Genomic DNA, 17,188 nt, shown 5'->3' on the forward strand with positions numbered 1-17,188 from the left:
AAGGGGCTGGTCCTCACCAGGACAAAAGACCTTCTTTGAAGGGGAGTCCCAGTTCGTACCCACACCTCAGGACGGGTTCTGGCCAGCCCGGCTGCTACAATGAAATGCCAGGCTGGGTGGCTATGTAACAGGCATGTGTCTCTCTCGGTTGTTGGCTGGAGAGAGGCTGAGTCGGAGGCTGAGGCCCAGGGCGAGGACGGGCCCAAAGGGGACAGGCGAGTTACCCAGCCCTCCTCCCTTCTCCAGGCCCAATGTTGGACCTCCTCCCACCATCCTGATCAAACAGCAGCACTAATGTGCTCTAAAGAGGGAGTCACTGGGATCCGGCCTAATCCAGCCCTGTTGTCGGGGTTCACTATAGTCTTTAAATGTGTTACAAGAGAGTTCACAACACTGAAGCAAAACTTTGGGGGCGTACTTGGCTTAAATTAAAAGCACAATTTCCTATTTTCTTGTCAAATGACTTTACTTGAGGCAACAAGTGAAATATAACTTAACTCAACAGGAAATATCACACTTGGAGGGAAAACATAGAAAAAACACACACCTTAAAGCCAAACATTCTTTCCAAGGCCCAGCGCTGACATTTCCAGACTGACAGCAGAATGAGCGTTTCCATGAAACAAAACTGTGCGTCCAAGTCTGGCTTGGAAAGTTTTCCACTTCATCGCCACTTCTCAGGGCTCAAGGCACGATGCTTGTGGCCTTCCGCAGGGCCAGGTAGCCAGTGACAACGTCGGAGGGCAGCCTCCGAATGTAGGAAAACTCCTCGATGGTGCTGAACCGCAGCTTGCTCTGCGGGTCAGTGTAGTTGGCCTGGGTGGGAAGCAGGCACAGAGAAGGGCAGAGAGCTGTTGGTGGTGACTATTTTAAGTTCAAGTTTAATTTTTTTTTTTTCTATTTTACTGAAAGTGAAATACATCTTCATCATGTCTTACTCTGTTGCCAAGAACACTAAATTGCGCACTTTGGCGAAGACGTGTTAATCTTCCCCGACTTAAGACTTCAGGGAATGAATGGGAGGAAGAGGAATAACCAAATCAGATTCTAGGACTCTTTTGGTTGGTGCCTCAAGGGCTACAAAACTGAATTCATGATGATTCCTTCTTCGCCGACTCCGTCTACGCCTTTGGGAACCCCTGGATCTGCTGGGGTTGGACCCCGGCACATCCCTGCCTTCAATCTCCCACCTGCTTCAAACAAATGTTGCAGAGCTGTTCCCAAGACAGGGAGCAGCACCTCCATGCCCCTCCCTGCTGCCTTCCTCCTACTCCAGGGCATCCCTCTCCTACCCGTCCTCACCCTCCCTGTGCCACTTCCACGGCTCCCAGGGCTCCATGGCAGTGCTGGGCTAGCCACCAACACCCACTCTTCCACCAGGAGGGACAGCCATCCTACAACTTGCAACTACAGCAAGGCTCATCTTTGCAACTTGCAATTCTGGTCGTGTCCTTTATGAAACCTCTCAGTGGCTCATCTCTGTTCCCGGGACAAAGGCCCCAGTCCTCAGCACGGCTCCTACGTCCCTGCCAGCTCTTCCTCAGCTACATGTCCTCACTCGCTGTCCCAATTCCCAGGCTCCAAGTCTTTCCCTCCCGTTACGCTCCATTTTCCCTTTCCTTGGCTCACTATGCTCAGTAATCACCCGTTCATCCCACAGGACTCAGCCCCCAAAGTCTTGTCATCAGGGAAGCCTTATCTGCCCCCGACCGGAGGTCAGGACCCCACCCTCTCACCTCACCATGTGTCCCCTGTGGGATGCTTATCGCTGTTGCTTTTACGTATATTATCTGCAAGAGCCTCTGATGAACGCCCAAGCTCTGAGGCTCCCTGAGGCAGGAGCCCTGTGCTGTGCTTATCACTGAATCCTGGCTCCTAGTGCGATGCAGAGCACAGTAGGCCTTCAGGCAGTGTTTGTGCAGCAAATGCTAGATGAATGAATGAACCACTAAATGAACACTTAGGACCATCCCAGAAAAGAGAACCTGTTTCCCACTGACACACCAACATTCTCTTTTGTTCTGTTTTCCCATGTGCAGAGTGGAGAATCTAGTTCACCCACTATACATCTCAAGGCACATGGCTTCTTAGATTTTGAAACAGAAGACATGGAGGTGAGTCATCTGGAGCTCCTTTCAGAAAACTATGAGATGCCGTTAAAGTCTAGACGCATAACATCCAGTTACTCAAGTGTGGATGGTGTGCTCATCTCTGTGGGCCTGGAAGCAGCAATGCTGCTTTAATCAGGGAGGGCGTGAAGGAGCAACAGCTGTGGGGAACTGAGTCATAGGTTTCTCATTCGCTAAGTCTCCAATTCTGCCACTGGGATCTCCTTAGGTACTTAACGGCTTCCCGTCAGGAAAACGAGATTATTTCTAAAAAACTAAGATTAATTAATTTCTTACAGAGAAACAAAGCTCTGATCCTTTGGCTTGATCTAGATTAGTGATGGCGAACCTATGACACGTGTGTCACCACTGACACGCGTGTCATAGGTTTGCCATCACTGATCTAGATACTGCCTTTCTGTAACACTAGAAAGTAATGTAATAGAAGACAGTAATATACAGGAAGGCTTAAACAGAAAGGCAGCAACAAGCCCCTTCTGAGGCTTCTAGCCATGAGCAGTGAGATGATCTGATTGGCAGGGGAGGCTGCCTGCAGTTCCCAGCAGGGGTGCAGGCGTGTGCATCTGGCTTTGATCATCCGGCCTCCATACGCGAACCAGCCTGGCCTGGCTCCATTCCTGTGGCCACCTCACTCCTACCACCAAACTGTGCTAAGCCGGCCCGCCCAAGTTCAGATCTCACTGCCAAGAAGGCTGCTGAATAACTAATGCAAAATGCACAGATACTGTGGCACCAACAAAAAGGTCACCAATGAGAACTTGCACAGACGGCACCTGACCTAGAGTTCTGAACAGAGGGGAGGGTGCCAAGTACACAGCACAGCTGAACCAGTAAAGAACTGCACTCCTAGTTAGAAGCTCCTCCGGATTCCATCCAGGGCCCCTGATGAAACAAAGGCCATCTTCCCCGGACCCGCCCCCCGCCCCCCTCCTCCGGCAAAGAGGGCAGGCAGCAAACAGATTTCAGGCCTTCCCCGCTGTGGGGTGACCACAGTGCTCACTGCCCCCATCTCTTCCAGAGCCTAGTGCTTTCCGTAGCTGTGTAACAACAGCTAGCTAAACACAGATGTGACCCTGCATGCCTCCCTGCCATGCCCACACACAGGGAAACAGTTGCTTGGCTGGCTGGGAAAAGGTGGGTCAGTATAAACATGAGCTGGGCTTATTTTTTAATTATGTAACTTTAATTTATACAAGTAACAGATGAACATATTTTCCTCTAAAAGAGAAAAGAAAAAAGACAACATTTCGAATAAGACTAAAGTCCCCTTCTACCATCCCAAGTCTTTTGCCTTCCCCTGAGGATACCACTGCTAGGTGGGTACTTTCCAGACTGTGTCCATATACCTCACACAAACATAAACACACCAGAGAAATGACTCACATTTTTTTTGTAAGCATGTGCTGATTTTTACTTAGGTGGTACTACGCAGCCTACATTGCTTTGTACCTTTCAGTAAACAATATATCTTGGAAGTTAATCCTCGTTGTTACATACATATCAAGCTCACAGACTAGTATGAAAACACTCCCCTTTCTCCCACTGATTGACCTTTATGTTGTCTCCAATATTCTGCTAATCCATTTCCTCCCAAACATTTCTGCACACAGCTCCTTGGGCACACTGTTTCTAAGGGAGCCGTCTGGAAGGCAATGCCGGATCACAGGCTTTTGCTCCTCTGTCTCAGTAGGTAGTGCCAAGCTGACATCCAAAGACTCCGTACCAGTGTCGGTTCCCGCCTCCAACAGCAATGGATGAGGATATTCACTTCTTCCCTACCTGATGAGCCTTTTCCTCATTATCAGTGAGCATGAGTCTCCACTTATTGGTCATGTGTATCTCCTCCTTGTAATTGCCTTTTAGCCAATTCTTCTATGGTTTGTCTTTCAATGACATGGTAGAGTTCTTTGTATGTTCAGAATTTCTTGAATCTTACATGCATTGGGGCAAGAGGTGTTAGGTTTTATGTAACATGACAAGTCCTTTGCCGGTGGCATAAAGGGGTCTGGAACAATGGTTCTCACAATGACTTTCATGCCTCCTAATGTGTGAAAACCATTGTACAGCAGATGAGCTGCCTGATAATGCTGAGGACAAAGTTACATTTTCTAAGGGACCACCCTCCAAGTCTGGCCATGACCCATGGCTTCTACAAGCTCAGCACAAAATGGTACAGGGAGAAATTTGGGGCCATAACAGAATAACTGGTGCCAAGCTAGTTCTTCTGCCATAAACAACTATTAAAAAGGGTCAAGTATATGAGACAACTATTTCCAGGCAGTAGACAAGAGACAGCATAAGGCTACAACATTTCTCTCAAGGTGAATCAAGGTGAAGTCCCGTCAGGGGACCTTTAGGAGGAGATACATGCCATGAGTGGATACAAAAAGAACCCAGCATACACGCATGCACACACATGCACACACACACCACATGTACAATCAAGCAGGTATGTTCCATTTTATGGAACTTCTATCGTTTTTTAAGAATCATTCTATTTAAGTTCCTATATTAAAAAGTTTGTAATTCACTGAGGAGTGTGTGCTCTCTGGAGGAAAGCTAAAACATATGACTAATTCAGAGTACAAATAATATTATTTTCAAAATTACAATAACAGCTTAAATCCTTACCGATGTAAACTGTGTATCATTTAGTCAGTTTGTTATAGAAGTTGGAGCCATACATTTTCATAAAAATGTAAAGCATTTAAATGATGCGGATGAGTTTTTAAAAGTGCAGTGACCTACTAGTTCTACAGTCAGGAAGAAAAGCCCATCTTCCGAGTTGAATAGTGATGAAAAAGGATGAAGGTGAGCTGAAAGTTCCACCCTTTGTCTACATTCTGAAAAGGAGACAAGGCTCCCTGAGGTTCCTGAGGGTCAGCAACTTGCCGAAGTCCCACTCATCCTACCACGGTTTTCAAACTGTGTTCCTAGAAGCACTTTAGGGGTCACTGTGGTGGGCAGTGGGGAGGACAGAGGACCAGACCCACACAGTGGGTAGGTGGGCTCCAGGGGATTCTGTAAAGGATTTCACTTGGAAAAGGGGTTCTGGTGCTTAAAAATATGTTTGAAAACCACTACCTTTACCATAGTGCCTCTTTAGAGAAGTTTAAATATTTTTTAAAGAGTACAATCTCTCAAAAATGCAGACTTTTTAAACTTGAGTACTATAAAAGTTTGTGGGGTTTTTTTTTCATGTAGTTAACATGAGAATATATGAAGCATCTTTCATATAAGTACAGGGAAGTGAAACTTGGTCTCCTTTCTGGAGCAATCCTCTCTCCAGACTGCCCACATGATGCCCAAGTGACAGCCACTCTGAAACAAACAAGTGAACATTCCAGCACAAACCCATTACCCATTCAAATTATATGGGCTCCAGGCCTCCAGGCAGGACCAGTGGTGGTCAATATTGAACACTGTATAAGGAGACAATACTGTGAAACCTTCCCTTCAATTCCATGTTATGAGGCATAGAGATATAATTATACTCACAAGAAGACCTGAAACGTCAGAATACTTCTTAGCTGGTTTGAAGGATGGAGGAGCATCAATACTGAAGTCTGCAAAAAAAGAAAAGGAAGATAACTAAACTGACTTTCAAACATTCAGCTCCCTTCTAGCCCAAGGGCTAGCTTTGCCCTGCCCCCAGGGACCATCCACTCTAGCAGAACTGCAGGGAAAGCTCGTCTGCCCACAACCATTTTCACCGTCTTGGGCTACATGAGCTGAGGGTAATGAGGTGCCAGATGACCCACTGCTTGGGTCTCAGCATCCAGATACTGGAATGTCCACACCCAGACAACTGACTAGCTCACTTGTCATCCATCTGAGTCACATCCCCCCACCCCCCACCCCTGCCCATGAAAGATGTGCAGTGGGACAGGAGCTGGAGGAAACTTTTACCTGTACTTTCCAATGAAGCTGAACAGAATATAAAAGAGCACTTTACATAGATTTGGAAATGCTGTAGCCCAAAGCATTTACTCTGAAAAACACTGGCTCAGACAGTAAAACAAAGCTTGCCTTTAAACTGGTTGTTAGGAAACCTACCAAATCTGGGGCAACCTTGTTCTTGCAAATAAATTTGAAGAGTAGACTTCTGAATGAGAAGTTTGCCAAACTTCTTATTGGTTTGTCAAACCCATATTATTATATATCAGGACTTGTTTCTCCAGATTGACATGCTAACAGTGACATTAAAAACCACACACCCATGACAACAGAGTACAGATGCAGTTATGAGGAAATGTACACATAATCTCCCTATATTGACACCACTATAAAATTCCTAAGCTAAAAACTGTTTCCTCCACTTATGCAAACACAATAACGTAGGTTTGTGGTAAGAAAATTCCCAGTGGAAACATTATACACTCAAAGAAGGTGCTAAACAGCTCACAGTTAGGATCATTCAGTTGCCACGGCAATGCCCTTTCAGAAGCGAGGATTTGTTTCAGGTTCTTCCAGGTTCTATTCTTCTTGCCAGCTACTGCGCCACCATGGCCAGAGTGCTGGGATCAGAAGCATGGATAAGGAGAAACAAAAATCAGTGGAAAGTACCATTTCAGAATGTGACATTTATGCTTATTCATAACTGTAATATACCCCTCATTCTGTCAGCAATCATTTGCACCCCTAAGCCTTTTTTTTAAGAAGTATTACATTGTGCACTTTAATCTTCCTTATAAAAAACAATGCTTTTGGGTTGTCAAAATCCATGGGTTAGTTGACGATGAAGTAGAAATACTACTAATAGGTTAAGTTTTTTACATGTACACAGAAAATCACGTCCTTTGTTGGGTCTAACTTTATAGACTTCACTCAGGGATTTCCCATTATTTTAAAATAAATTTACTACAAAGTTAGATTCAAACTCATGACCACATCTCTAATCTCCCTTCTGAGGACAAGTCTCTGCCTTGCAAATTACTGGGGATGCTGGAAAATGCAATTATGCCTCAAGCACGGCATGGCACACCTTCTGGAAATGTTTCTTCTTTCTGTCCGATGAAGATGACAAAATAAAATGGAAAAGGAGAGCAAAATCTGTTGCAGGCACTGGCAATACTGTATTTTAAAAACAGTATTTTTTTTTTAAAAAAAAAACTTTTATGTATAAGCTGAATCAGTGTAAGTCCCCTGAGAACGACAGGAAAAGTAGCCAGTTTCTACTTTACAATACAATAGCTTAGATTTGCTTAAAGGATGGGCCCTTCTTCTCCTGCCCCCACCCTTCCCACAAAGCCCAAGGCAGGGAAGGTGGCAACCTGGAGAGAAGGGGACACCAGTGCCACCTGGGCTGCAGGCCCAGCACGGTCAGAAGCCAAAGTATGGGTGCTTGGTTTTTTGTTTTTGTTTTTTTGTGTGTGACATATATTTTTATTTTATTTTATTGTTTAAAGTATTACAGATAGTAGTACATATGTCTCCTTTTTTTCTCCCATTGACCTTCCCCCAGCCTCCCCTACCCCTTTCCCCCCTCCCCCGCACATGCCTTCACCCCCCCTCGCCCCCCAGTTTCTTGTGTCCATTGGTTATGCTTATATGCATGCATACAAGTCCTTCGGTTGATCTCTTACATACACACACACACCCCACACACACACACTCCCCAGCCTTCCCACTGTAATTTATCAAATACCTTAGATCAGTGGTTCTCAACCTTCCTAATGCCACGACCCTTTAATACAGTTCCTCATGTTATGGTGACCCCCAACCATAAAATTATTTTCGTTGCTACTTCATAAATGTAATTTTGCTACTGTTATGAATCGTAATGTAAATATCTGATATGCAGGATGTATTTTCATTGTGACAAATTGAACATAATTAAAGCATAGTGATTAATCACAAAAACAATATGTAATTATATATGTGTTTTCCGATTGTCTTAGGCGACCCCTGTGAAAGGGGTCACGACCCACAGGTTGAGAACCGCTGCCTTAGATGCTTACCACAAAGTTGGGATCCTTAAATGGCAAAGGTTTGGAAGTTTTTTCCATAGGTCCTGTGCTAAAGTCAGAGGGCACCATTTTATTCTCACTCATGGCTTCCATGCTGATACCCTTAAAACACAATAAGAATAGTAGGTCAGTATCTTTTAGCCGAGTTCCCTACCTCAGCTCTCAATGAGACATAAGATGGCATCACAGGACATGAGGGGAAGACGGTGTGTCCAGAGCCCCAGAAAGTGGCCTGCAGCAGCAGAAGGCATGCTAGACTGGCCGCTGCACCTGCTGTGCAGAAGCCACAGGAGACCAGGAGAAGCCAGGACCCCAGCTGCCACACTTTCTGGGCCCCCATGTGCCAAGCACAGGGATGGGTGTCCTGCCCACGATGCCTCATTTAACTCTGACAACAACTAACTACAAGGTTGTGCTATTATTCCCAGTATACAGAAAAAATCAGGCTCTCCATGACACCACATGGCCCCTACTCCTGCTGATTATGTCAAACTATGTCTTGAAATATTAAGACAAAAAAGGTCCAGTCCCTTTAAGGGTCTCATCAGCCAGATCCCAGACTAGGGCTGGTATGCTTAAGGGCCACAGCAGGACGTGGGCATTCTAAGGAAGGAGAATAGAGGGAGAGGAGGCTAGTCGCTCAGCTGGCTGTGGCCAGAGTGCCCTGACAGGCAGGCCAATATGCTTTAAAACAAAAAGACTTTTAAGCTACGAATCACAAAGAAAAAAAACAAGACCAAGTAAAAAATAACTTCTGATTTGTAATGCAATTTCCAATCTTCCCAAATGGCAATAAATTGTTTTTTGATATATAATTTACATAGAGCGAAATGCACAGATCTTTAGTTTCCTGGGTTTTGCCAAATGCTTACACTTGTGTAAGCCATGCCCCCAAGGAGATAAGAGAGCATTTCCATCATCCCAGAAAGTCCCCTCATGCCTCTTCTTAGCCAGTACCTTCCACCCTCAGGGGCAACCTCTGTTCTGATTTCCACATTACTTCTGCCTGTTCTAGAACTTCATGAGTGGAATCTGACGTATGTACTGTTGTGTTTGGCTTCTTTAGCTCTCAGCATAATATTTCTGAGATTTATCCACGCTGCTGCATGGATTAGTTCATGTCACTGAATTTGTACACTACTCAGCAGAGTAGTGCTCTACTATATGGACGTACCACAATTTGTTTACCCATTTTCCTGTTGATGAAATAAAGCTGCTATGAAATATCTGTCCAAGCCTTCGTGAGGACGTGTGTTTTCACTTCTCCTGGTTAAATACCTAGGAGTGGAATGGTTGGGTTATAGGGTAAATATATGTTTAACCTTGTAAGAAACTGCCAAATCATTTCCTTAAATGGTTGCACTCTTACATTCTAGCAGCAGTGTAAGAGTTCTGATGTATAAATATATATTCCATCTCACCAACCCCACGACCCCTAGCACTTCCTGCAATGGCATCCATACGGGAGGAAGTTGGCATGGGGGAGACAGGACCAGTCACTCTGCTGCAATAGTTCTCTGAACTGTCTCTTCTCAAACACCTGCCCAGACTCCTCTCCAGGGTTCCTCCCATAGGCCAGTAAGCGCATGAAAAGATGCTCAACATTATTAGTGATTAGAAAATCAAAACCACAAGAGACATTATTTCCACCTGCTAGGATGAATGTCATCAAAAACATAATGACGTGTTGGCGAGAATGCAGAGAAACTAGAATCTTTATATACATTGCTTGTGAAAATGTAAAAAGGTGCAATCGCTTTGATAACAGTTTGGCTACCTGGTTTTAGAGGCCAACCTAACAGCGAACGAGCCAGGGACTTCATGGAACCTGAGGAGGAAGCTGTAGCTGGCATGCAGGTCAAAGAGAGTGACAGTCATCTGCTCTTTGAAGAGGTGGTGGTCCAAGGGAAAAGAAGGAAGCTTGGTCCACTGGCTGAAGACACATGCAGTAAGCAGGTCACCCGCCAGTGTCAGAAGGAGGCAAGGAGCCATTCTCCCGAGGACTGTAACAGTTCATTAAGGATGTACCAGGAGACTACCCGGGGAGCAAAGACCAATGGACGTGGGTCATCAGGAGGCTGGGCCTACAGAGTGGCCTAAATTAAGTGAGAGAGAGAAAAATAACCATAAGAACTATGCAGTGAATAGAAAACCATGGCAGCTAGGGACCACTTAGGAAAACAGGCTGAATATAAAAGAGGTTTCCTGGGGCCAGATACACTTTAAGTTTCAACTTTATTGCGTTTTTCATAAAGAAAATGACTACTTATATAACATTGTTTCCATCTGGGAGAAGACAAGCAAACAGAAGTGCTACAGAGGCAAAGAGGAGATCCTAAAGGGAAATGAAGAGACAGGCCCCAAGCCTCCAATGGTGATTACAGAACCTCCATAGAACAGGCCCAGCTCACAGTGCTGCCCTCTCCTCAAACCGTGGCCTTAGCTTTATCTCCTTCTCCTGAACTGTTGAATGACTGCATTGTCCCTTTCTGTTCATGCCTCTTCCCGGATTCCTAGAGGTAAGGTCAAAGGCACAGCGAAGTCCTGGAAGTAATACAGGGATAGGCTGTTTCCAGGCCCAGAGGGTCCCGGAAGGACACTGACAGGCAGGAATGCCTCACTGAGACCCAGGCAGGTAGTGCTACCCCAGAGGCCACTAAGAACAGCAGGGACCTCAGCAAGTCCATGGGGCTGGCAGGTCTGGGAGCTCTGCCAGTGGGGAGGATGCACCTGTGAACAGGTGCATCTGCTGAGAGGAAGGGAAGGTGGTGGGAAGAGAGGGCTAGAGGTTGGCATCACCATTCCGAGTGGCACGCTTGAGAAGGGTCAAAAAGGGAATGAAGATGATGTCCTCATGCACTGATTTTCCAAACCAACCCCCCCTGCTCATTTGGCTACTCCCTCCCCTTCTGGTCCTGGTCAGCAGGCCAGCCCTCCACCACGGAGTCGAGCGGAAGAAGGGGCAGAGAAAGGAAGCCATCCTGAGATGCACTGAGCTCATCACTCCAGACCTGCATCCTGCCTCCACTTCCCTCTCCGACCAGGCTCCAAAAGAATACCCCACTCCGGCTCAGAATTGGGTTTTCTCTTTCCTTTCCTCATTAACTTCACCCTCCACGTTACTACGCCCTCATTCTTCCCTTCTCCTGGGCTGGGGCTTGGCTGAGACTCCTGTGTCTATTAGTGACGGGATGAGAGTGAGACACCTTCAGTTAAAGGGAAGACCAAGTCTGTCAGGCAGGGATGCAATAAAATATAATTTAATATGATGTACAGTTTCCATAAAAATAAACCACTATCCCAGTAAGAGACTTTACGAGATGAGCTGTCCCGCCCTGAGACATGAACCCTAAGAGGAAAGAAAGCACGCAGCACTGAAAGAGCTGATGTAAGTCCCAGGGAAGAGAAACCTGGCCTGCTATCAAAGAAGAGCCCATGCTGGCCCCCAACTGAGGCAAGTCAGTGAGGCCTCAGCTGTGCCCAACTGCAAAGCCCAAATAAATGGCTTCATCTCTCCAGACAGCATGACTGTATGACTGACTCAGACTTAAGGATAACTTGGGCACTCTGTCTGTGGCTACAAAAAGAGAAACAAACGTTCTTTGTCTTGTCACTAAAAAAAAAAAAAAAATCAAATGTCTACTTACATCTATCTAATAGTATTCTAGATTCAAAAGCTGACCCTAGTCTACAACTACAGGGTTACTTAAAACAAAAAAACTGAGATGCAACCTAAATATTCAGTAACATCAATTAAATAAGAGCATTTAATTCCTTGAGAAGTCTATCAACATAGAGATAGGCTTATGAAATAATGCTAAGTGAAAAACAGGATACCCCAAATACAATGCTGAAAAACTACATTTATACATAGAAAACACAAATTATTATAGTTGCTAGGGAAGATTGGGTGACTTTTTATATCCACTTTAAAGACAGGGGGGAGGGGGGAGGAACTTCTAAAACTTAACATTATCATAATTTTTCTTAAAAGCTGGGGTAGAATGATTTTTTAAAATGAATAAATCAAATCAGTCCAGCATTGTCTGGCTGCCTCTAATTACAGAAGAGTCTATCACAGTGGTTCTCAACCTTGGCTGCACATTAGAATCACCCGGGAATCTTTTTTAAATCCTGATTTCTGGGCCTCATTCTCCAGAAATTCTGTTTCTTTGTTACTAATGTTGTGGCCTCACCCCATAACAAAGAAACAGAATTCTGGAGGATGAGGCCCAGGAATCAGGATTTTAAAAAGATTCCCGGGTGATTCTAATGTGCAGCCAAGGTTGAGAACCACTGGTCTATCATCATCCAGTCTACATGAACCTTCTAAAGCACAGCTGCCTCCCATTTACGTGTTTTGTTGACTGCTTAACCACCACAAATCAGCCTATTATATAACACTCAGTATGTAGGTCAATTAGGTCTCTGTAGATTTTATCAACTTGAATAGGCATTTGGAAAGTCTAAAATGTTGACCTCATAAAATTCCCCCCCGCCCCCAAAGCATTTCTCTGCACATGGATTTGGTTATATCAGATATCTAGTTATATCTTCTAAGATAGCGAATAAGAGTGATATCAAGAGAGGCAGCATGAAAAAAGAATGTGGACTCTGGACAGTCTTGGGTTACAATCCTGACTCTACCACTTGGTAGCTGTGTGACCTTCGGAAAGTTATTTAACCTCTCTATGCCCCAGTCTTTTTATCTGTACAATAACAATTCACAGGGGTTGTTTTGAGGTAGATGAGTTAGTACTTAGAAAGTGCTTGGAACATGCCTAGTATATATTAAATGCCCCACAAATATTAATTATCATTACTTATCATGATTTCTTTCACTTTAGCACAGTGTGCTCCATGGACATACTGGGAGCAAATACTTGCACTGCATATATCTGGCAAAGGACTCCAATCAAGAGTATATAAAGAACTCCTGAATATTAATAATTTTTAAAAACCCAATTAGAAACAATTGATATTGGAATGGTCAATAAGCATATGAAAGGGGAATTGATATAATTAGTAATCAGTAATCAGAGAAACAAAAAAAAAATGAGAAAGTACTACACAGCCATCAGAATGGCTAAAAGGAAAGGTGGAGGATGCAGAGCAACTGGAACAGTCATACTTTGCTGCTGAGAATGCACAATAGTGCAACCACTTACGGAAATACTGTTTAACAATTTCTAACTGAGTTAAATGTATGTCTACCTTATGACCCGGCGATTACACTTCTACCCATTTACCCAAGAGAAATGAAAGCCTTTATCTACTTGTATAGAAATGTTCAAAGGAGCTTAAAAACGGTAAATAACTCAAATGTCCATCAGTTGTGATATGTTTACACAATGTACCAGGTATATGGATACATGTAAAATAACATGAATAACTCAAAAACACTGTTTCACAGAGAAACCCAGACACAAAAGGGTATGTTCTGTATAATTCCATTTATATTCTGTTCAAAAACGCAAAGTCAATCTATGGTGAGAGAGGTCAGAATAGTGGTTACCTCTGGCAGGCAGGGAAGACAGTAGTAATGCCTTGAAAGGGTCACCAGGGAATTTTCTCGGGCTCTTAATAATATTCTCGATCTTCATCTGGGTGGTGGCCACATATGCAAAAAGTCATTCATCTGTACCTCTTAAGATTTGTGCACTTTACTGTATGAGTATTGTTTAAAGGGGAGCACTATTAACTATCAATGGAAGAAATGAGAGGCAGTTAACATCTCTAGAGCATCCTTCCGGGTGCAGGATGCCACACCACGTGCTGGAGAGGGCACAGTAGCACACTCCTTCGCTGCTCTCTTGTTGCTTTATGTAAAATGCAGGAGCCAGGACACACACTCTTCCGCGAGTTCTCTGCTGGGATTCTGGAGCCTGGACCGTCGTGCTGCGGGGAAGTCTGTATCTGGCGCTGTGCTCTGGGCTTTCCGACCAGGAGGATCTCACTAAATCCTCTGACAACCCCGTGCGGTAAAACTAAGCACACTTTGGGACGGGAAGCTGGGGACCAAAAAGCTCTTTTCCGCGGACGACGGAAACCCCACCCCCCCGTATCAATACATCCCAGTATTCCTCCATGTAGCACTTACTAGTAGGGGCGCTCTGGCCCTCACAGACACGTGGTAAAAGTCTGTCAATGGACGAAGGTTTACCCAATTCCCACATGTCCACACTAAGGGAAGAAAGTGTTTCATCTGCACCAGGGAACAACCCTGCCAAAGAACTGACGCCACCAGAACCGGCGCATGCGCCCTGACTCGCTCTGCCCGGCTAAAGCGCCCTCACTGCGTCTCACACGGCTCCGCGCAAGCGCTCTCCCTTCGCTCCGCCCCCGCTCCGCCCCCGCGCATGCGCAGGCTAGTCGGAGTGTAACGTACCTGTGCAAAGCTGGAGGCGGACACTCTTTTCTTCTTACCCGGGCCATATCCCCCGCCACTGCTGCTGCCGTTGTGGGAAGGACTGGCTGGCCTCTTCTTGCTGTTCCGGGATATCCCCGGAGCGGCCGCGGTGGCCACAATTGGAATTTGAGCCGCCATTCCTGAGTCTTCTCCCCCCCCAACCCCCCTTGCTTTCTCTGCAAAGGTCCTGGGACTTCCGGTTCGAGGTTAGTTCCGTCTTAGTGCCGGAAAACCCGGCCTGGATTCGCAGAACATCCGCTGACTTCTCTCTACCGAATCCAAAAGGCGGAGCTCGGTGCAGCCAATTCCGTGGGGACCGGAAGGTGTCTGCGGGCGGCGTCCTGCTACTCCCCAAAAGGGCACGTGCTCGCAAATCCCTAGCGATCAAGGAATAGAACATCTCGCCATCTTTATTTTTAAAAATAGGTTTTTAAAAATAACCCTGTTGACTTTTCTGACGTGAAGTCAGAAGATGGATCACTTTTGTCCCGGGGGCGTGGCTCAGTGGTTGAGCATGGACCTATGAACCAGAGGGTCACGGTCGATTCCCCTCAGGGCACGTGCCTGAGTTGCAGGCTCAATCCCCAGTGTGGGGTGTGCAATTATTCTCTCTCATCATTGATGTTTCTATCGCTCTCTCCCTCTCCCTAAAAATATATATTTTTAAAAAAATAGATGGGTCACTTTTGATGTATGTAACAGTGAAAATAGTGTCATTCTGGGTGGATTAGATAGCTACTAGCCTTCCCATTGATCACTGCCTTCTCTCAGGGAAGAAGTTTGTGTGTCAGAGCCCAAATGGACTTGAAGGGTAAACTGGTTCTTAACCTTTTAGAGGTCACGGACCTCTTTGAGTATGTAAGCTAGGCTACCCTCCCTCTCCCACCCCCCACCAAATGTATACAGGTATAGACAAAATATTACATATGATTTCAGGGAGTTCACAGATTTGCTAAAACCTATTTATGAACTTAAGTGGAACATATCCTCCCCCTTGTTATTGATGACTTAAACTGCATGATTTTTATTTGGTTGGTTAATGTCCTTTGGCTTCTGGTAGAATGTAAGATCTGAAGTTATGTTTCATTCATTTATCTTTCCCAGCTCACAGTACCTTGCAAGTCATCAGTACATTATAATTATTTCTAATGAAATAGTTACTAAATCAGTGATGGCGAACCTTTTGAGCTCGGCGTGTCAGCATTTTGAAAAACCCTAACTTAACTCTGGTGCCGTGTCACATACAGAAATGTTTTGATATTTGCAACGATAGTAAAACAAAGACTTATATTTTTGATATTTATTTTATATATTTAAATGCCATTTTAACAAAGAAAAATCAACCAAAAAAATGCATATCACCTCTGACACTCATGTCATAGGTTTGCCATCACTGTACTAAATGAACGAACCCCCTGCAGTAATTAGTTGAAGCTACTGTGTTCTAATACAGGGAAGTGGCATATATGAATCTAGATCAGGGGTCCTCAAACTTTTTAAACAGGGGGCCAGTTCACTATCACTCAGACCGTTGGAGGGCCAGACTATAGTTTAAAAAAAACTATGAACAAATTCCTATGCACACAGCGGCGGCGGCAAAAACATCCTGTGGGCTGGATAAATGTTTTCGGCAGGCGGCATGTGGCCCGCGGGCCGTAGTTTGAGGACCCCTGATCTAGATATTTGATAGAAGTGGGCTGCAGAATGACTTAGATATGTGAGAGAGAGAATAGTTAGGGAAACTAACAATAAAGTTACTGACATATTTTCTCTCCATGCCCAGTCTCCACCCCTATTTTCACCCAGATCTAGGCTTCCTTATTCCTTTTCTCAGCGGCTGCACCAACCAGCAGCCAGTCACCTAAGCCAGAATCTAGATCAGTGATGGCGAACCTTTTGAGCTCGGCGTGTCAGCATTTTGAAAAACCCTAACTTAACTCTGGTGCCGTGTCACATATAGAAATTTTTTGATATTTGCAACCATAGTAAAACAAAGATTTATATTTTTGATATTTATTTTATATATTTAAATGCCATTTAACAAAGAAAAATCAACCAAAAAAAATGAGTTCATAGGTTCGCCATCACTGATCTAGGTGCTGACCCTGGCTTCCTGGGCCCACCCTTATCCCATTCCAGACAGCCACCCTTTCAGCTCACTCCTCTCCCACACAACACCTGCCCTAGTGAATCTATCTCCTCTCACCTGGATCCCTACAATAGCTTCCTGATGGAAGTTTGGATTTCCATCTTTTCCTAATCCTCCCCGGCCCTAGGCCATCCTTCACACTGTCTGCCAAAATGGGCTAAATCACAAATCTAATCATACCACTTACTGATATTCTCCAGAGCCCTTCGCCATGGCATATAAGGTCCTTAATAACTGGGCTCTGCCCACTTCTCTTCCTTCATTCCCAACACTTCATTTCCTCTGCTCCAGCCAGGGACTAACTATTTCTGAGCGTACACATTGTTCTCTTAACTCATCATATTTTTGTTTCCATTATTTCCTCTCTTAGGATTGTTTAGCTCCTTTGCAACAATTTAGATGCTGCTTCCAATGAAAAGCTTTTTGCCATCTGATGTATCCTCCTTCCCTTCCTTCTTTCCTATTCCCACCCTGGGTATGGCTCTGAGGGCATTGAGTATACAGGGTGCACCTTCCTATAATCCCTTAGTAA

At 44.9% G+C, this 17,188-nt stretch overlaps 1 protein-coding gene across 3 annotated transcripts; it reads right to left on the reverse strand.

Annotated features, from left to right (window-relative positions):
• Nucleotides 1–447: 447 nt before the first annotated feature.
• INO80C (INO80 complex subunit C) lies at nucleotides 448–14,884 on the reverse strand. Of its 3 annotated transcripts, none has more exons than XM_081097424.1 (5): nucleotides 14,487–14,884; nucleotides 8,090–8,200; nucleotides 6,535–6,646; nucleotides 5,628–5,695; nucleotides 448–816 (listed from the first exon to the last, which is right to left on the reverse strand). In XM_081097424.1, exons 1-5 carry the CDS (start codon nucleotides 14,643–14,645, stop codon nucleotides 685–687), a joined length of 582 nt encoding a protein of 193 aa, XP_080953550.1. In that variant the 5' UTR covers nucleotides 14,646–14,884; the 3' UTR covers nucleotides 448–684. The 3 variants fall into 3 exon arrangements, with proteins under 3 accessions (XP_080953550.1, XP_080953551.1, XP_080953552.1); XM_081097425.1 differs by lacking the exon at nucleotides 14,487–14,884 and adding an exon at nucleotides 13,614–14,326; XM_081097426.1 differs by lacking the exon at nucleotides 14,487–14,884 and adding an exon at nucleotides 9,876–10,194.
• Nucleotides 14,885–17,188: the final 2,304 nt, after the last annotated feature.

This window comes from Myotis nattereri, assembly GCF_964212035.1.
Source record: "Myotis nattereri genome assembly, chromosome: 8".
NCBI classification, from domain to species: domain Eukaryota; kingdom Metazoa; phylum Chordata; class Mammalia; order Chiroptera; family Vespertilionidae; genus Myotis; species Myotis nattereri.